The sequence below is a fragment of the Phacochoerus africanus genome, chromosome 2 (assembly GCF_016906955.1).
Source record: "Phacochoerus africanus isolate WHEZ1 chromosome 2, ROS_Pafr_v1, whole genome shotgun sequence".
NCBI lineage: Eukaryota > Metazoa > Chordata > Mammalia > Artiodactyla > Suidae > Phacochoerus > Phacochoerus africanus.
This window is the reverse complement of record NC_062545.1, coordinates 112,143,107-112,164,957: the sequence shown is the minus strand read 5'-3', so window position 1 is coordinate 112,164,957 and position 21,851 is coordinate 112,143,107. Positions and strand designations below refer to the sequence as shown.

The window sequence follows — 21,851 nt, the reverse complement described above, 5'->3', positions numbered from 1 at the left end:
CAGTGGGTTAACGATCCGGCGTTGCCGTGAGCTGTGATGTAGGTCGCAGATGCGGCTCGGATCCTGCGTTGCTGTGGCTCTGGCGTAGGCCGGTGGCTACAGCTCTGATTCGACCCCTAGCCTTGGAACCTCCATATGCCGTGGGAGCGGCCCAATAAATAGCAAAAAGACAAAAAAAAAAAAACAAAGGAATGGATAAAGAAGATGTGGTGCATATATACAATGGAATATTACTCAGCCATTAAAAGAACAAAATAATGCCATTTGCAGCAACATGATGGACCTAGATATTGTCATATTAAGTGAAGTCAGACAGAGCAACACAAATATGAGATCACTAATATGTGCAATCTAACAAAAAAGGATATAAAAGAACTTATTCATAAAATAGAAAGAGACTCAAAGATTTTAAAGCCAAACTTATGGTTACAAAAGGGGAAGTGGCAGGGGGGAGTGACATATTAAGAGGCTGGCATTAACATATGCACACTACTATACAAGAACCTACTTATAGCATAGGGAAAATGACTCAATACTCTGTAATAACCTATATGGGAAAGAAATCTGAAAATGAATGGATACATATACATGTGTAACTAATTCACTTTGCTGTACACCTGAAACGAACACAACATTGTAAGTTAACAAATAAAACTTTTAAAAAATACAGATTTCCAGGTAGCACCAGATAAATATACTTAGAGGCCCAAAGCACCAAAATGGTGACAGTGTCCTTCCTCATACTAATTCAAAATGTAAACAATACCAAATCCTGAAACTAAGAAACTGCTCCTAGATCAAATTTTTATGAATCTTTGAATCTTTTGTTCTTTTTAAAATTTCGCTATATTATTCAGCAATAATATACTGAATAATATATTAATAATGTACTTCCTATTGGATAACCCAGTACCAGGAGAGCCTTCAAACTTGTAGTCCGAGCACCCAGTGGGAGGCGAGGGAGGGTAGAGACAGAAAAATGGAGAAAGAGAGACAGATTGGGTGTCATGCAGTCTAAGAAAGGTTCTACAGGGCCTTTGAGGAGTCTTCAAGCCAAAGCTACCTCCCAGGAGTGGGCCTGCTCCAGTATCCTTGCCACACAGTCAGTGAGTCATAAAAAGTGTGGAAGCCATGCCCTCAACACAAACGCACCCATAAAATTAAAGCGCAGCTGTGGGCCCCCGTTCACATCTATTCTCTTTATCCTCTCAGTACTGAAGATCTGTACCCCTGATCTCCAGTGTGGTAAAGGGGCTCCACACCCCAGGAAAAACCTTTTCCTGCCTAGTATCTTTTAAAGCTCTCCATAACTATTAATCTAACTCCTCACTGTTATAGGAGTGGAAGAGGAAAAAAGAAAAACATAGAAGGTAAGAGCAAATGCTACTGAATATTTAACACAAACCCACAAAGTTTTCACACCTATAAACAATGCACCAAATGTTTTATTTCTCTCAGTTCATATGTAAGCAATTGACTCTCAAAACATTTAAAAAAACACAAATGACATTATTACACTTTACTAATGAAGTACCTCTGTCCCAAGGGATTAAATCAAATGAAAATGGTACAAATATTTGGAAGGTTATTTCTAAGGCAAATGAGATAAATTTATGTTTCTACAAATTAGTTTTTCTAACGTCAATGTTTTGTACATGCCATCAGTACAGTATAATTTCTTCAATATTTGGGATATTGTCAGTAGCTGTGATTCATATGAAAACTATAATAGCTCAAACTCCTGATTAAGTCAGTTTTAAGGACACAAAATACTAGTACACTTGAATAAACTGCAATAAAACACTGATAAAGAAATTCTCCTTAAAGCTAGAAGTTTTGAATATAATACTTTTCTGCACAGAAAAAAAAAAAGTGATGTTGAAAAGGCAAACACTACCATACTGTATCAAATATTTAGGGCATTAGTTATTATACACCCCCATTTTGACACTAAATAATAACTAGGAATTTTTTTAAGTTTTAAGGCCAGTCTTTAAAAACTTGAATAAAGAGAGTAGAAACATTACCACACATCAACATAAGCAGAGCAAACCAAGTTTGTCTACACCTTCATTTTATCATTCATTCCACGATCTGAAGAAAAATGCCATATTAAAAACGATGAGCAAATTTAAAGGTTAATCCAAGGAAATTAAGCACTTCTGAGCATTTAAAAAAAAAAAAAAAAAAACCTTTAATAGGCACTGTTTCTCTGTATCTCTGACCAGCATAAACAAGATGCAGAAAGGACAATAATATTGAGCTGATTCTCACAGGTCTACTCGCTCAAAGCACACAATCTACCAATTATTTGCCACAGTGTTGTTAGATGCCTTATTTTATTTATATGCAAAGCTACTAGACTTTTCATTCTTTCTACTATTTAAAAATACATATTTCTAAGTATGCATTAGAATTCTTAATTTATGATGCCCTTAAAAATCTTTCAATCTATAAAAAACAATTGCTAGAAATATAAAAATACTGAATTTTTGATATTTCTGAGTCCTGAAAAACTTTAAAGTGCAATATTTTCATGCATCATCGCATTATAATCATATTAGTTCATCTTGAAAGAACATGTAAATAATTTCTAAAATTTCTACAAAACAGAGTATAGATATTTCAAGGTTTGCTTTTCCATTTGTCTTTATATTACAGTGCAAGAAGGAAAAGTAAGCACCAAAGCAAAGCATGTTTTTATTAGGAGAAAATAATGTTTTCATGACAAAAAGTAGGAAACAGGTCACTTCCCCCTTTAGTGGTTTTTCTTAAGTCAATTATCTAGTCTACCAAAAATGTTACATCAGTTCAATTATTGAACAAATAATTCAAGTATTTGTTCAATTATTATACTTAAACAAAATATCCAACATTTGTCCAAAGACTTGTCCAAAGCCTCTCAGAGAACACTAGTCATTCTCCTTTCTTGTTCTTCAGTAAAGACTTTAATTAAAAACAAGCCTATTGACCTCTGTGTCACAATTTTAACATTAATGGAACTTTCACTCTGAGTTTAGAGTGGTATCTCTTTGATGGTCTGACCCAGCTAAGTGGCGGCGTAGAAGTGGACTACTAACACACACGCACAGCTACAAAATCAGAGTCAAAACTAAGGAGGGAGGGAGAATGAAAACCCAATAATAACCACTCTAGAAAAAGATTCCAGCACTAAAGGATTCCTTGAGAAATGCTCTTTAGCAAGATAAAGAAGTGTGGTTTACAGACAAGACCCTGGTTGGTTTTTCTCCCAGGAGCAGCCCCCTGGGGTCTGTGATTAGGACAGTATCTGGGGCCTGAGAAGTTTCAGTGATGATTGCTTCATCAGTTTTTGCTGGTGTCTCACTGACTGTGCATCCACGATGGCATGACATGCTCTCTGGAAGACAAAATATTTGCCATGAATGGTAAAGACCAGTATACAGGCTCATGTGGTGGAGGATAAAAGTACAAAAGCCAGAGTTTGTGCACTCCACACAGGTCCAAAGACAAGAAAACACAGTCAATACATGTCATGCTGAGACCCTTCTGCCCTACTAAGCCCATAGCATAGTATTTTAAGCTCATATATCCATGCAAAGCTATGACTGGAAGATCTTTGGGGGAAAAGAATGAGTAATGATAATTATCACAGATTTTTTTTTTCATCTTTCAGCTAAAAAACTGGGGGGAGAGGTGTTCTTTAAAATAAAACATTTACCTCTGCTGTGGTGGCATCCTGCAGGTAAATTTTCTGAACATAGCCTTGACTGGCACTGTCCTTTTTTTGGAACAGACCTTGTTTCTGTTTCAAAAGAAACAATGACAGAAAAGAAATTGTTAAGGGAAAGAAAAAAAATCATAACATCTTTAATTGAATGCTTAAATGTCAACTCTATTTTATAACCAGTAGACTAACCAAATACACATATTCAGGTATGATAAGAAACAAATCATTTTGGTACAAGGAGAGTAGTTCCATATGTGAGCTGTTAGAATTTATGAAAGTGGATGAGTATATATCTATCTGCATAAAATAATGGCTTTCTGCAGGCAATGGTAAATAGCCTACAGAAACACCACTTGATAACTCATCACATCTGACAAATCAGAAAACCCTTCCTTCATTTCCTTGGCTGATAGATAAAATTCTTACATAATGTAAAATACACTGAGTCAATTCTCACCACTGATGTGAAAGAAAAGCGATAACTGAGGAAACTGTAATATATATGCAGAGTGACACAGTCTGAAAACTATCTTTCATACACCAAGGCACTCTTTAAATGCTGATACTCTACAATGAGGTAAGGCTGAAATACAAATTAGTATGGTTTCATGGCAGTTTCTTTTTTATCCTGTAAACTTCTAAGAAAAGGAAGTAAATGTGAATTAAAAGATAACAGTATGCACATCTCTTAAATTTTATGATCAACGTTTTTCAGATAGTTTTAATAATAGAGATAACATCATTATTGTTTAGAAAATACATTACGGAAATTACCATCTTTGGAATAATCCTTTATAGTTTTTAGGGGGTGAAAAGATTTATATCATATATAATAATTACACATTTCAAAGTAAAGTGAGTCTGAGAACTAAGCAAAAGATGGGGTATCAGTTTTGCTAATTACTTGTGACATAATTTAAAAGCTCTTTAGAAAATGATGGGGAGGGAAAGCATCAAAGTATTTGTTATATACTTAAATGCATTAGCATTCTATAAATGCTGAATGTTACTAAACATGAGTGTTTTAGACATGATAGTTATAATCTCCTAAAAGCCTAAAAAGGAGAATCTTTCCATAAGTATCTAAAATTATAGCAAAACAGTATCCATATAAAACAACAACAAAAGCTTCTATTCTCTATGCTTTATTCTACCAAAAAGGAAATATCAGCCTCCTAATTCTTTCAGTGGATAGATCTGATATTTCACTCAATGCAATCAAGGACTGTCAGAAAGTAAAGTACAAAACACGAAGAGATAACATTTTTTCCTTACATGCAATAATACTAATCCTTCAAACATTTTATGCACTCAACTGTAAATAGTTAGAAAGCATTGGTTTCTTTGGTTTCTATTCTTCTAACAAGTTCTTGGCTCTAAAGGTGTGATTCAGGTTTCTTACCTCAACTGAAATTTTGAGCAGATTGCCATCGACACCAGGAGACTGCACAAAATCTTCAAATGGATATTGCCAGTCAATGGACATATGGCCCAGGATTTCCACTTCCTTTATACACAACACGCGCCTTTTTTGCAAGAGGAAACAAAAACAAGCAGGTAGAGACAAAGACAGTGAATTATTCCAATATTCCACTCTGTTGCATGGCACAGGTATGACCTGCTCTGTAAGCAATATAACCTGGCACACTAAAAAATGAATGCTTCACATTAAAAAAAAAAAAAAAAGTGTAGATAACTGTCAAATAAAAGCAAACATGACACAGCTAACAAAGCAGACTTTCAAAAACTTCCCTTCTGCCAATCTTGCAGAAGTTAGAAAAGTATCATTTTTAAAAAAAGCTGACCAAAAAACTAAAATCACTCTCTTTAAAACATAAGGAACAGGATGTACTCTCCTCTGGGAAGCAATAAAGGCAGAAGCCCCTGAAAATATTTTACTTGGAAAATTATTAATTGCTCTTTATTGTCAATCAAGTATGCCTTCTAATCAAGAAAGAACATTCAGGAAATGTCACAAACCTCAAGTGTCAGCAAAGATTCATGTTAGGCCTACTAATAAATATCAGGTTGGAATACTTTAATACTGATATACCATATCACATAGTGAGTATCCCATTTTATTCAACAGCAGTAAAAAAAAAAAACAAAATTCACAGAATCCTTAAAGGGCATCCACACTGATTTCTCAGAGTGTGATTCAGATTAGTTGCTGATATAACTATACTTGATTCTAAAGTTTCTACTACAGAAAGCAAAACTAGGAAAGTAGAACTGTTCATTCTACAAATATCTAGGGTGCTAGGAAACAAAGAAGACAGCCTTTCTACTTGAGAGGTACTCACAGGCTAGAAGGGGAAGTAAATAAATGCTACAGCACAGGTAGATATGTACAATAAGAGGGTACAGAAAATTCTTTTGGTGCACAGGAGGAAGGGACTGACCTAGTCGGTAACATAAGTGGCATAAGAGCTGATTCTTGAAAAGAAGAAGTTCTTTTAGTAGGAAAAGGAAATTATACCATAAACAAAGGGCAGTGCTTTAGCATACATAGGCATACAAAAAAGGGAAGATATGAGGAATGTGGAGGTCTGCAGCTGGAATACTGGATACACAGAGGTGAGAAAATTAGCTTAGTGCTAGATCTTAAAGGGCTTTTTGTGGGGAGAGGAGATAGCCGTTAAGAAATTTTGACTTGGTGCTCCCAGCTTAGCTCAGTGGAAATGAATCTGACTAGTATCCATGAGGTTGCCGGTTCGATCCCTGTTCTTGCTCAGTGGGTTAAGGATCCGGCGTTGCCGTGAGCTGTGGGTAGGATGGTAGCTGCAGCTCTCATTCCAGGGAACCTCCATATGCCCCGGGTATGGGCCTAAAAAGAAAAAAAAAAAAAAAGGAAGAGTCCAATGAAGGAGAGATGGAGCAGATGATCAAGGTAGGAAGGGACTATGACAGTCCAATCAGGGAACAGTGAGAGCCTCGCTTAAGGCAATGGCTGTGGGAAGAGCTAGATTCTAGACGTTTAGAAGGTAGAGGTCAATGACTTGGTGGCCAATGGCATGGGGACCAATAAAGACCCCTGGCACTGTACTTTTCAGCACAAGTGCTACTGAAATTGTGGGCATGTTTGGGACTGTGCTGTGCCCTGTAGCATCCTACAAGTGCTTGTGGTGCCCTTCAATCACTGCAATGACCTCCAATACTCCTCACATCCCAAGCAGTCTCTAGGAAGTGGACTCCACCTGCTTCCTCCCACCTCCTGCCTTATAGAGAACCAAATGATAGAGCTAAGAGTTAAAGGTAACTATTACAAATCACTGCTCTAATATAATTCACCACTCTGATTGTCTTCATCTCTACTCTGGAGTGCTCCAACAACATTACTGTCCCACCACCTTCAGTCTTCTTCACTTTCTTCCTCCTGCATCAAGATTGCCAGAGCTCAAATCTTGGTCTTCTCCTAGTTAACACATTCTCTCAGGGTGGTCTCTAAGATCTCAACCCCAGATCTTTACCCAAACTCCAGTTGCCTAGACCTATACCTATATCTACATGTCTCCCTGACTACCAAGGCACCTCTACCATCTCGAAGCTGTGTCAAACTCATAAAGTTCAGAACAAAAATAAAGTCATCATATTTTCCCTCAAATTACTGTAAATGGTACTCAAGCCAAAACCTAGAAAGTCACCTTGTATTCCCTTCTCTTCCATAGTCAGCCACCGAGCCCTGGTCTCTTAAGGCTGCCCCCTTATATCTATCCTCATTCTTTTAGTTTAGGCCCTCACTGCTTCCTGTCAGGATAACTGCCACCATCTCTGTGGTGGACAAATTCTAAGATAGTCCTTAAGACCTCCCATCCCCTGGTACATAGCTCTGCATAAGCCCCAAGACTATGAACATGATAGATTTCATGGCCAGGATATGTTTATGTTTGGCCCCACTCATGGCAGGCAGAAGTTAGTTCCCGGGCCAGGAATTGAACCCGTGCCACAGCAATAACCCACTAGGCCAGCAGGGAACTCCACGATGAGGCTTTGTGATAAGCCACAAGTGACTTTAGGAAGAAAGTTTATCTGAGTGGACCCTTTAAATCTGCATCAGAGACCAATAAGCCAGAGATTCAGAGTGCAGTTGCTGGTTTGAAGATGGAGAGAGCCACGTGGCAACGAACGCAGGCAGGCTCTAGTTGCTGAGGACAGCTGCCAAGTGGACAGATCAAGGAAACAGGGATCTAGGTCCTACAACTGCAACAAACTGAATCCTGCCAACAACACTAAATGAGCTTGGAAAGGGATTTTTCCCAAGAGCTTCCAGGAAAGAAGCTGACACCCTGATTTCAACCTTATGAGACCCTGAGGAGAGAACTCATAGTCATGCTGTCCCTGAGTCCAGACGCACAGAAACTGTAAGATAATGAATTTGCTGTTTTAAGCTGCGAATTGTAAGGCAATTTGTTGTGCAGCAATAGAAAACTAACAGTCTCTAACTGGTTTCCCTGCCTCCATTCTGATCCTCCTCTAACCCAGTATCCAAACCGCTGCCAGAGACCTTTCTAAACTACAAACCTCATCATATTACTCCTTGTTTACAAGCCTTCAGTGGGAAAGAAAAGGAGACATATGTGTGTACAGTATGCATGTATCTCTGTGTGAAAAGCTGCAATGCTGAACAGTAACGAAGTCTATATTTTTTTTAAATTAGTGATTTTCCATCACATTAATGATAAAACCTAAACCCTGCAGATGGCATGAGCAGACACCAAGGACTCTTGCTTCGTCTCCCAATACTTCCTCACTAACATCCTAGTCCAGCCATTCCAAACTGCACTTACTGTTCAGAGCACCACACTGTTTTATGCTCTGCTTGCCTTCAGTTTGCCAATATGATAGCTCTATATGCTACAAAGCTCAGTTCAAGAACCTCCTTATCTAGAAAGCCACCCTAACACTTTCCTTGGTTTCCTCCTTACTAGACCAAGAGTTTTTCCTGTCTTCAGTCTCCAAACATTGTTTTATTATAACACCTATCAGGCTGTGATGTCACTTATAATTTGGAGGTCCCCACTTTAGATGGGGATGGGCTGGAAGATGTAGCTTTCACCCCTGTGTCCCTGAACCTGTCATGCATTGATGGTGCAATGGACAGAAAGTTTATGCCCCTCAGGATTCATATGCTGATGTGAGGGTAATGGAGGTGGGGCCTTTGGGAAGTGATCAGATCACCAGGGTGGAGTCTTCACGAGTGGCCTTGTAAAAGAAGCCATAGGAAGCTCCCTTGCCCCATCTGCCATGCGAGGACACAGCTCAAAGATGGCCATCTACGAAGCAGGAAGTGCACCCTTATCACACTCACCATCTGCCAGCACCTTGGACTCCAGAGCTTTGACAATTTAATGTGTGGCCACCCATCTGTGGTATTTTTGTTACAGCAGCCCAAACAAAAACAGATGCTTAAAAAAAAAGTCTGCTCGGAGAACAATTTCCTAATGAAGATTACTAAAATAAAATGCTACATAAGATTTAGAACTAACTAGTGGAGTCACAGCTTCATAAATCTAGGTCATGAGAACTTGTATTTTTTAAAATGATAAAAAAAAAAAACTGGGACCACATATTTTCATCTTTTTAATTATTATCCATATCGGGGGTGGGCAAACTCTGACCCATGAGCCAAATCAAGCCCAGTAAATACAATTTTACTGGAATACAGCCATTCCTGTTCATTTACATATTGTTCATGGATATTTTCTTATTAAAAGAGTGAAGTTTAGTAGTTGGAAAAAAAAAGGATGGCCCCAGAAGTCTAAATGTTTACTATGTGTTCTTTAAAGAAATTTGACTCCTGAGTCAAATTTGACTGAGTGAGGATCCCTGGCCTCACTCAGTGGGTTAAGCATCCAGTGTTGTTGCAAGCTGCAGTATAGATTATACTGCAGAATATAGGAGGCTTGAATATAGGAGGCTGTGGCTATGGTGGCTTGAATATAGGAGGCTGTGGCTATGGTGTAGGCCAGCGGCTGCAGCTCCAATTCAACTCCTAGCCTGGGAACTTCCATATGCCACTGGTGAGGCCCTTAAAAAAAAAAAGTATGCTAATCATCCAAAATAAAACCTAGTGAAAAAAATGATTCATAAGGAGTTCCCATCATGGCTCAGTGCTTAGCGAACCCAACTAGCATCCATGAGGACGCAGGTTCGATCCCCGGCCTCACTCAGTGGGTTAAGATCGGACGTTGCTGTGAGCTGTGGTGTAGGTTGCATACACTGCTCGGAATCCGCATTGCTGTGGTTGTGACCTAGACCAGTAGCTACATCTCCAATTAGACCCCTGGCCTGGGAGCCTCCATATGCCATGGGTGCGGCCCTAAAAAGATGAAACGACCAAAAAAAAAATTATTCATGAATTCATTCTCCATTACTGGATTTATATTTCATATATAAAAGCAGCACTACTGTACTTACAAAGTCTATTCTAGACTTTATCCCTCAGAAGTTGTGTCACTTGGTTAAGCCCCTAAACAATGCTGAGTCTCAGTTTCAGCATCTCCAAAATGAGAGGGTCAGAACAGATGATCTCCAAGGACCTATCTATATCTGTATTTTTGTGATTCTGTGACAATGAATATTTTGCAGTTGAAACACAATCCTCTAGATTCTCTGTCATTTTAATCTTCAAAACTCTTATAATCTGTATAGTTAACATTTGAAAAAAATGTCACTTGAAGTCAATACCTATTTGTAACCATGAGGGTTGTCTTCCTGCTGCTGGGAATAGCACAGTGGTATCGGTAAGTCTCTTCTTTTAACTTTTTGATATGATTCTGAAAAGAAAAGAAAACTCAAGATTTGTGTTGTATATGCATCCAAATAGTATTTACAATACTGTATAGTAGGTAATTATAATAACAGTGCCAGTCACGAAAAAATTATTAGAAACAAAAGCACAATTTTACAGACTGGCACTCGGAGCTAGAAAAATATTCATTGCCTATTCATAAATTAATTTCCACTATATTAAATGCTTACTAAATGATCTTCTAGTAAAATACATCTTGTTGCATGATAACTCAAATTTTTAAATATCTGCTAGAAATAATCACATATTTTCATTAATAAGAACATATACTAAATATAAAACTGGACATTAGCATTAAAGGGATCCCCAACCTGGGGTACATGGAAGGACTCTGGAAGGTCTATGAATTATCATAGTAGACTATATAATTATGAAAATATGTTCCTGAGCTTTTTTGAGAGGACAGTTCATATATTTCATCAAATTTTTTAAGGGGTTTCTGACCCTTCTCAAAGGTTAAAAACTACTGATGTACAGAGAGGTAGATATACACATAATAAAATTCCAAGATAACTGATATTTAATGTTTTTGAGTATTTGGCCTTATACATTAAACACGCATAAGAAGTACAAGTATGTATTGAATTATATTGCTGGTAGAAAAGAAGACTTAACGATCTTAATATGAACATGAAGAATTTCTAAAGTTTCAAATAGCTAGCACAATTTATTACTAAAGACAATAACAAGCATAAAATAATTCAAGTATAAATAGTAGCACATTAAAATACATCTTTTTTTCAACTATCTCAAAACTATTGTGACTTTAGTCAATATACATTAAAAATAAATATTTATAATTAATGCTAAATATTATTGACATTATATATAATGCATAATTAAAAGTCAGATAATATATATGAAAATACAAAACACAAACATACCTGATAAATAGGATATTAACATTTTATAATAAAGAATACATTAATATTATCAAAAGGATAACATAATCAAAAATAATCACAAGCAGAGAAAGCACATTTGTTATCGTTTCCATACTAAAATACACACTTTTTAAAGATTGTTGGTTCCCAGTCTTTCCTTGACAATTACAAAAAGCCATGAACAAGGAAGATGATTCCCAAAGAATGGGGTCTCATCTTCAGAATGAGTCTCAGAGAAAAGCAGAGTTTAACAGTCACTTGTTTCATATCTTGCCTGTGTGAATTAGCTAAAATCTCGTAACATTTATATCTTAATTCCTTTAAAGAGAATTTGGGAAATAAATATAATAATTTAGTACATTTGTCTTCAGGTTTGAAATTTAAATGTGTTAAAATACTTAGATTTGAGTGCAATGTACAAGATACACTACCTACTTTCCACTTGTATGCATTTTCATTAGTTATCAGGTTTTGTGCTTTAAATAACTGAAGCTTTTAAAGTATATTTTATCACCATAAAATATTATAGGAACCTTGCTTTCAACACTTCTAAAACCCACTACATTCTGAGATTCAGATTAAGATGTTCTGCCACTGTGGTGGATTAGCTGATAAAAAACTCACCCTCCCTTCCTAAAATGCAACTTGAAGAATTTACAATATTTAGCAGTTTTTTTCAAGTAAATTCTAAGGAAATAATACAAGTTATGAAAATGCAACACATATAATGATGTTTATCACAGTATTATTACTGTTAGTAAAATAACAACTTTAATGTCAAGAAATGGGAATGGTCAAACATACAATGTAAGGCTACCTCAACAGATAGTAAGGCAAGAATTAAGAATGAAGCATTTCTAAGAACATGGAAAAATGTAATTAAAATGAAAGAGCAAGGGACACCATTTTAAATATTATATACTCATAACTATGTGAATCAAGATGAATACTAAATTAAAACTGGCAATATATATATCATACATACATATAAATATACATGTGTGTGTGTAAATGGTAATTATCCTAGGAGAACAGAGAATAAGTGGAAAACACACTATATGGTTCAGTAACTTTCAAAGCTAATATTAAATTAAAAAATACAGAGCAGTATTCAGAAGGAAAAAAAAAGATAAATCAAAAGATTCTCAAATAAATCATTTATAATGTACCCATATTGCAACAAGCACTAGAAAGACATAATTTTATCCTCTAATGCTCTTTACTCTTTCCACATTTTTGTTATACTTGGTCCCTTAAAGACAGAAGTCTCATTTCTTTTGTATATCCAGCACAGCCTGGATAATCAAATACTTTGTACCCATCTAATTACAGCAAGATGGACAAGGGATGAAACAGCCTAAATTTCTCAATTATCCATGCCTACCCTGGCTACCATGGAAAAAAAATTCCAAGTCCCCTAGTTAATGTTCATTCTATTTCTTCCAGTTCTGATATCTTAACAAAAACAAATAAATCAGACAGGATGACTATATTTAGATAAAATAATAAAGTTTCTTGAAATGTTGTGCTTACTGGCATATAACTGCAAAAAAGGGAAACACAAGGAAAAGATTAATAACATAAACAGCTAAACAATCAAAAAGGAAATTAATAGGTAAAGAAAAAATTTAACAAGGTGGAAGATTCCACAAAAGTCAAGTCTAATTAAAATTGCAATAGATCCAGGAAAATTAAAAACCATTAAGAAGTAAGAATAACTATTAGTGATGATTTAAGACAGAATCTTGAATTAGTTATTGTGCTTGATTCTCACAGAAACTGTACATGTGGTGACATGTTTGCCAACTCTCAATTATCTAGGCACAAGAAAAGTTTGTCAGCTGCAGTTTCAGACTGATCTTTGGATGTCATTCTTGCTTCTTTAAAGTGCTTGTTTTAAATATGAAGCATTCAGTGTGTTCTTTTGATAACTATAGTTTAAAATATGTAATGCAACTATCATACTGAGTAAAGTAAGTCAGAAATAGAAAGATTAATACCATATGATATCACTTATATCTGGAATCTAATATACGGCACAAATGAACCTTTCCACAGAAAAGAAAATCATGGACTTGGAGAATAGACTTGTGGTTGCCAAGGGGGAGGGAGTGGGACGGATTGGGAGCTTGGGGTTTATAGATGCAGATTATTGCCTTTGAAATGGATTGGCAATGAGATCCTGCTGTGTAGCACTGGGAACTATGTCTAGTCACTTATGTTGGAGCATGATAATGTGAGAAAAAAGAATGTATACATGCATGTGTAACTGGGTCACCATGCTGTACAGTAGGAAAAAAAATAAAAATAAAAGGTAAAAACTCAAAAATAAAATAAAATATGTAATCCAACTGAACAGTTTTATGTTAACAGTTTCATTCTTTTCAAATGTACAACACATTAAATCTAAGTTTATACTTTGGTTTCAATTTTGGTAGGTATCATGAAAGCTGCTAGATAAGACCCTTCTAAATCAAACATTTCCATCATTTATAAAAAGAGAAGTCAAAATATAACTTACATTGAAAATTAACTATGGGGCCACTAATTTCAGAATGATAATTTATAATGTTTTTGTTTTCATTAAAACAATGAATCCTCTCTCTCAGAACTTAAAAAAAAAGGGTTTGTTTTTAAAAATAAAAATATCTATACACTGAAAACCCAAATAAGTAATTGCTTAATTATATGTTAAACTTCTATTTACATTAATTAAACCAATAATTGTGAAATAAGCATAACCAACAAGGAGACTTAATCCTTAAAAAGTATAAATACTAATGGCTAAGAATGCATAAAACATAATTAGAAAATAATTTCCATTTATCTAACAAGATTACCAAGGAGTTAAAAAAGAAAAAGACATTAAGGGAACATATTCTTAAAATTCATGTGCCAACACTTATTTGAGGTCTAGGGAGAGATCCAGAGCAAATGATACATCATTTACTAAAACATATGCCCAGTCAATGTTCCATAACTTGAGTAAATTTAGGGTGATATGTGAAAATATCTATGTAATTCTGCTCTCAGGATTCAAATACATAAACAACACATGATGGAGTGAACATAAGAACAGTTCTTTTTTTTCCAACTTTACTCAAAATGCATATGAATACCATAAGATGAAATTTTCAAAATGATAGTAAAAGTATCTGTTTGTGAGCTCAATTAAGTGTTCCAACTACTAAATGTAAAAAAGAGTTGATTTCCTGCATCCTTTCATCTTTTATATTGATCTCTTATTACTGTAGAGTATTATCAGGAGTATTGCCATTTTTTGTCTGTAGTCAAGCCACTACAATAAAAAGTTCAGAGAGAAGTGAGAAATGTAAAGAAAATTTCATTAAAATGGACTCTCACTCTAAGTAAATCATGTCACAGTTTGTTAATACCACAGTTTGTTTTGATTTTTTTAAGGATGAAATCAAGTAGTAGTATAGGAAACATTTACTCCTGTACTTCCAGTTCTTGCTGTGTAGGCAGAAGAAAGAAAGAAAATAAAGTTAGAGGTATGCAGAAAGATAAAATGTAATCACATAATATAAAATCCAAAGCTAAAAACAATGAACGTTTTATTTTAAAAATCAAAGTATTAAATATTAATAATTTTGGAAGAAAGCTAGTTGTGGAAAATTAGCAATTTATACAGGTGTTTATTATTTAAATACAGTAAAATTAAAACTAAAATAAAAGCAAAAAAATTCTTTAAAAATTTTTTAAGATTTAAAAAGATTATAATTGTATATAACCTTTTTTTCTTTCCTCCAACTTCTGTGTGTGTTGTTTTTTTCTTTTTTTAGGGCTGCACCCTTGGCATATGAAAGTTCCCAGGATAGGGGTCAAATCATAGCTGCAGCTGCCAGCCTACACTACAGCCACAGCCAAGCAGGATCTGAGCCACATCTGCGACCTCCATCACAGTTCAAGGAAACATCAGATACTTAACCCACTGAGTAAGGCCAGGGAATGAACCTGCATCTTCATGGATATTAGTCAGGTTCGTTACCACTGAGCCGCAACGGTCCCTCTTTCCTCCAACTTCTATTTACCTGAATAAATCTAGATTTACAGTGTAGTCCAAATAAATTAATTTGGTTGGGAGAAAAGTAAGCAGTGAAATTCCAGTAATTGGCTAGCAAGCAGGAGATTGACGTTAACAACGCAAACTAAAAGAGCTACCATACAAAGAGTGATAAAGTCTATGACTTCTTTTTAACATTATCTTTTCTGCACTAAAAAGCTTCGATCCTGTGTAGCAAAAAAAAAGACCAGTTATTCCCTTTTAACACATTATGCTAATATAATTAAACATAAATAATCAAATTCTACTCTACAAACCATGTTTCCTGTGTAATCTTTAAATAAGTTGATGTCAGGAATTTTAGGAACCTCCCATGAAATCCTGATCCTAGAAATATTTAAAATTAAATTTCACTTGTGACCACTAAGAATAGAATTCATACCTCAAATAAATCATAGCCCTCAGATTCCTGTCTATCATAAGGGCGGATGATACCATCTTCATGAATCAGACGAGGGGAACGGAGCCTAGACACTTCCTCAGTTGACTCTGCAGCCCTGGGTAAGGCAGTGTATAAGAAAAACACATGAGAATTTTTCAGAATAATACAAATATATGTGTTGATTAAACACTATACTACATAACATGGTATATCTATATTTGATAAGCACAGAGTGATTTTTAAAACTTGCCCAAAATAATGTGTCTAACTAGTGCCAGGCATATGGGAGGGACCAATAAACATGTGTTGAGAGAAACTGAGCCATAAACAAAAAACATGTCTCTTCTTACTCCTTTTTGCAGGCACTCTACCTTGTGAATCCATTATAGCTTTCAATTAGTTAGACTATAAGGTCCTTAAGAGCAAGCAGAGTATTTAACCAACTTATGTATTCCTAACAACAGTTTGCACACAGACGCACACCCTGCACATAGTATGTGCTTTTTAATTACCTCTGAATTCCCTGGAAGGTGCTGCTGGCCATATCAATGATTCCACCAGTTGGACGAGCCACAGCACCCACAAGCCCTTTACCAATTCCTTTAAAGAATCCAGCAGCTCCTTCCTTTTTGGCACCTTTATAAAACCAAAGATAACGAAAGTATAAAGATTTTAAAATAAGCACCTCTGAACTCAACAGACACCTAAGCCAAATACTGAACTATTTTACCAAGGAGGCTTGTAGAATTTGGCTTTCTAAGGAAGTTAAATTTAACGCTAACAGGTAATAAAACAGTGGTTCTCAACACACTATCACTTATATCTGGAATCCAATAAACGGCACAAATGAATCCATCTACAGAAAAGAAACAAACACATGGACTTGGAAAACAGGCTTGTGGTTGCCAAGAGGGAGGGGAAGGGAGTGGAGTTTGGGGTCAGTAGAGCAAACTATTGCATGTGGAGTGGATAAGCAATGAGATCCTGCTGTATAGCACAGGGAACTATATCTAGTCACTTGTGATGGAACATGATGGGAAGATAATGTGAGAAAAAGAATAAATGTATATGTATGACTGGGTCACTTTGCTGTACAGCAGAAATTGACAAAATATTCTAAATCAATTATAATAAAAAAATTAAAATCTTAATAAAATAAAAAGCATATTATTAGGCCCTACTCCTAGCCAGCAATCTATGCTTTAATAAGCCCCCAAGGTAACCCGGAGGCACTTTCAAGTTTTACAACTATTGATCCAGGAGTTTAATCTGAGCCTATGACTGGAAAGTCGAAGAGCTGACCAGAAAATATTCTCTTTTTATTATGCCAGCCATCAGGAAAGTTCTCAAGCAGTGTACTTTTCTTTTTTAATTATAAGAATTTTATTGAAATATAATTCACATATAACTCACCCATTAAAATACACAAATTAAATGTTTTTAATATATTCAGAATTGTGCAACCATCACTATAATCCATTTAAGAAAATGTGTATTATCTCAAAAATAAACCCCATACCTATTAATAATCATTCCCAATTTCCCCCTAAACCCTCCTTCCAATCTTTTATATATATATATGATTTTTATTTTTTTCCATTATTATGCAATATACCTCCTTCTTCCCTGCAGACCTAGGCAACCACTAAACTACTTTCTATCTGTATGGATTTGCCATTTCTGGTCATTTCCTACCAATGGAATCATATAATATGTGGCCTTTTGTGATTGGCTTTTTTCACTTAGAATCATGTTTTCAAGGCTCATCCTTCTTGCACTTATACCAATACTTGATTTTTTAAAAATAGATAATATCCCATTATACAGATACAGTACATTTTGTTTATCCATGCATTAGTTGATGGACATTTGAGTTGCTATTACATTCTGGCTATTATGAATAATGTTTCTATATATATGTGTGCACAAGTTTTTGAGCAAACATAGGTTTTCAGTCCCCTTGAGTACATAACTATAAGTAGAACTATTGGGTCATATAAATAAACTATGCTTACATCCAGTTGTCTGAGCACCATTTGTTTTTGTTTTTAATTTATTTTCATGGCTGTACCCAGGCATGTGGAAGTTCCCATGCCAGGGATGGAATCCATGCCACATCAGTGACAATGCCAAATCCTTAACCACTAGGCCACTAAGGAATTCCCCAGCACCATTTGTTGTAAAGACTATTCTTTCTTTATGGAATTATCTTGGCATCCTTGTCAGAGATCAAGTGACCATAAATGTAAGGATGCATTTCTGGAATCTAAATTCTATTCCACTTCTCTAGTTGTACCTGTATGCCAGTACCACCTGTCTTAGCTATTTTAACTTTATAATAACTTTTAAAATTGGATAGTGTTAAGTCCTCCAACTTTGTTCTTTTTTTCCAAGATTGTTTTGGCTATTTGGGGTTCCCCTGAATTCCCATATAAATTTTAGAATCAGCTTGTCAATTTCTGTAAAAAAGCTAACTGGGATTGTGATAGGGATTGAACTGAATAAAGTAATGTGCTTTTCTAGATAGGCATTTAAAAAAAAAAAAAAAGAGCCAACTGCTATTGAGAACCTAAAGGAATCTAGTCTAACTATGACCCTGCTGAAAATATCCTCTTAAGTCTGAAATAGTCTACAACTTAACCTTTCCACATTTTGAGGAAAGAATGTTCATTAAACAATTTAAGACTATAAACACAGAATTACTCAGAAATTCTCTCAAATACCTAGTAGGATTAACACCTATCATGTTTACCATGTATCAACTCTTCTTGACTTTGTAAGAAGAAAACAGTCTCAACCTACCTTCTACAGGTTTTGTTATTATTCCGGTCACTCCACCAACAACTCCCTGAGAGAGAAATCAATCATCAGGTCAAGCCTGAATGGAAGGTGCTTAATTTTATACCAACCACTAGAGGTCTCTACAGACATACTAGAAATAACTTTTTTTTAAATGAGGACTTGACAGAGAGAACAATATGCACATTTAAGCAAGTACTATGACTTTAAAATATTATATCATAGCAAATTGTAAACGAAGCCCTTGTAGAAACAGAATTTTATAACAAAAAGAGCAGTAAAGCAGGTGAAAATTTTCTACATCTGAGTCTGACACCAATCAGCAGTTGGTCCAGTTTCTAAATCAGTAAAATGAGTTGAGAAAATTACAAATCTAATTATATTCTAGTGAGATTTCTCTGTCATTTAGTGAAAATGCAGAAAATTGAAAAATAAGGGACCTCTGAAGGATAGCAAATAACCTGACAAATAAAGCACCTTAGAAGAAATAACACACATTACAGATCACTGGCACAAACACAGGAAATTCTCTCTCAAATTTAAAAAATAACATGTTTGTACATTCTTTAAATAACTGTCAAGTAATGGTAGTAACTAAAGACACCTGTGTACTACACAAATGTATAGAAAAAGAACTGAAGGATATATACTATATTGAAAAGATTAGATACTTCTCAGAAAATGAGGAGTAATCAGAATACTTTATAGCCTTACCTACATTTCCATTACTTGTTAAAAAAAAAAAAAAAGAGGAACTTATAAGTTCCTCTTTTTTTTTTTTTTTTTTAAATTTGGCCGCACCTGGGGCATGTGGAAGTTCCCGGGCCAGGAATTGAACCTGTGCCACAGCAGCAACCTGAGCCACTGTAGTGACAATGCTGGATCCTGTAAGTTCTTATAATCACTTATAAGGAGAATCATCATTTATTACCTGTATAATTAAACAGTATTCATATGTTACCTGTATAATTTTTAAAGTCCTAAAAAGTAGTGACAGGCAGTTCCTGATTTATAACTCATAAGCTGTAACCTCTTTTCCTTGGGTACAGGTGACCTGAAGAACTGAAGAGCTCCTCCCTGCAGCTACCACCATTTACCACATCTCTCTGCCTTACTCCTCCCTCCACCAGTGCTAACCTGCCATCACTGGAGTTTTTCCTCCAGCCCAAGGGCCAAGCTAAGTCTAGGATTTGGGGGAGAAAGCTGGTGGCTATAAAGTGGAAAGAGAACAAAAAGAAAACAGAAAGGCCACAATTTATCACTACTGCTACTCTGATAGACCTTTACTGACAGGTTTCAGACAACCAGTACATAATCTGAAGTGTATATAAAACTTAGCATTTCTTGAAGCTTCAGCAGGAAACTCACCCGCAGTAAGCCCTTTCCCCCTCTGGCCAAGCTGTCACCAAAATCTTTAGGCTGCCGACCCATCTCTTCTCTTCTTTTTTGCTGATATTCTTTGTCCATTGTAATTGCTGCCAAACCTTTTCCAACAGAACCAGTGATTCGAGATACAACCCCTGCTGCTCCACCTATGGAAAGGCCCAGAGAGTTCAATCACACTGTCTCTTGGGAGAACATCGCCACAGTACACAGCATGTGATTGCTTTAAACTAGCAGGGGCTTAAAAATTCAGTCTCATACACAAAAATGCAGAGATTTATTTTTCCCATTTCCCACTTAGCAAGAAGAGGAATAAAACTATTTAAAGTGCATCAACACTACAAGGACATATAAAAAAAACCCCAGCAAGTTGGTGTTAAATTATTTTCCATTTAGGATCATGGGAGCATTTTTTACAGGAATTATTAGAAAACTGATCCCTCTTTTATTAACCACAACCATTTTTTCATGAACAATGCATTTTGTAATAACTATAATTAATCTATACATACATAAATACACACACACACACAAATATGTGATACATACCTACTGTGTGTCCAAAGAGACTTCTTACTCCAATTACTAACCCCTCAGCAAATTCTTCAGGGCCCTGAACAGCACCCTGGCAAAAAAAAAAAAAAAATGTATATATACATATATATACGGCTACTTAAAATTTACATAAGTTTAAGACTTTTAATCAAGTATTTCAGGGTTTCCGTGAAGATACAGAATCTGTAAAGATCCATAAACATTCTCACTCTATAATCCAAATACTGATGAAACACCTACTGTGTTTGAAGATACTTTCAACCCACATGATCTCAGCAACCCATGACAAAAATTGGAGAAGAGTAATGACTGGCTTCAGTCACAATCTGAAGTGGGCCTCCCTATACCAAGTCCCATTGCGCCGCTAAAACTACACCAATAACAAGACTAAGAACCCATGGAGTTTTAGCTCTCTTTTCCCCCCACTTATTCTCTTTGCTTTGTCCTTCTAAAATCCCTAAAGTCTACACCACGCTGAGCCCCTAGATCCTTTCAATGGAGGTAAACAGGTTAGAGGAAAGCTTGACTATGAAACAAAGTCAGTTTTTAATGCCCCATTAGTCCTTCCTTTCCACTGTGGTGAAACAGCCTTGAAATGGTCTCAATCTACCTAGCACTTTTCCTTACAACTACATAAGTCCTAGAAAACGTGGGCAAGTTTTATCACCCAGACATTAGAAGTGCTTAATGAATACTAAAACAATCTTTTAATGTCATCTCAAGTCATCTTTAATGTCATCTCAATGACATTTTTGTTATTGCAACATTATTCAGTTCCGAAATACAATTAAAATACAAATTATGTGCCATACATAAAAAGTGAAAGTGAACATCCATTTTTTTACACTACTCTTAAAAAAATAAGTAAAATATACTACCTGGAAGGGTTCATAGAATAAAGCTTCGAATCCTTCAGACAAGCCTCTAATCAATCCAAATGGGTTTCCAAGCACATCTAAGCCCAATACAAGGACATACATCTGCTTCAAGAACTGAAGGGGGAAAAAAAGAAATAAATGAAGACATTTGCAACTGTTGTAGGAAACAACATCATGATGCAATAAGAAAAAAGTGGAATATTGACTAAATTAGGTCGTTAAAGTAAAGCTATGCAAAATAGCCACCATTATGACCATTAATTGATCTTTCACTATGTACCAGACATTATGCTAGTACTTTACATGAGTCTTTAAAATTGGAGGGAACTAAGTTTGAGGCAAGTCTACCATTTAGCAATTATGTAA

At 35.6% G+C, this 21,851-nt stretch overlaps 1 protein-coding gene across 3 annotated transcripts in view; it reads right to left on the bottom strand.

The window, feature by feature from the left end:
* Positions 1-1,427: 1,427 nt before the first annotated feature.
* VPS13C (vacuolar protein sorting 13 homolog C) overlaps positions 1,428-21,851 on the bottom strand; it is a 173,707-nt gene continuing 153,283 nt past the window's right edge. For all 3 annotated transcript variants that reach the window (XM_047766197.1, XM_047766199.1, XM_047766200.1), the window contains 10 exons: positions 21,486-21,599; positions 20,602-20,677; positions 20,038-20,201; positions 18,673-18,718; positions 16,383-16,506; positions 15,871-15,985; positions 10,397-10,485; positions 5,112-5,235; positions 3,701-3,784; positions 1,428-3,379 (listed from right to left, as the gene is read on the bottom strand). In XM_047766197.1, the coding sequence (XP_047622153.1) occupies positions 3,278-3,379; positions 3,701-3,784; positions 5,112-5,235; positions 10,397-10,485; positions 15,871-15,985; positions 16,383-16,506; positions 18,673-18,718; positions 20,038-20,201; positions 20,602-20,677; positions 21,486-21,599 (1,038 nt within the window). In that variant the 3' untranslated portion in view covers positions 1,428-3,277. The remainder of the gene's footprint in view (positions 3,380-3,700; positions 3,785-5,111; positions 5,236-10,396; positions 10,486-15,870; positions 15,986-16,382; positions 16,507-18,672; positions 18,719-20,037; positions 20,202-20,601; positions 20,678-21,485; positions 21,600-21,851) is intronic.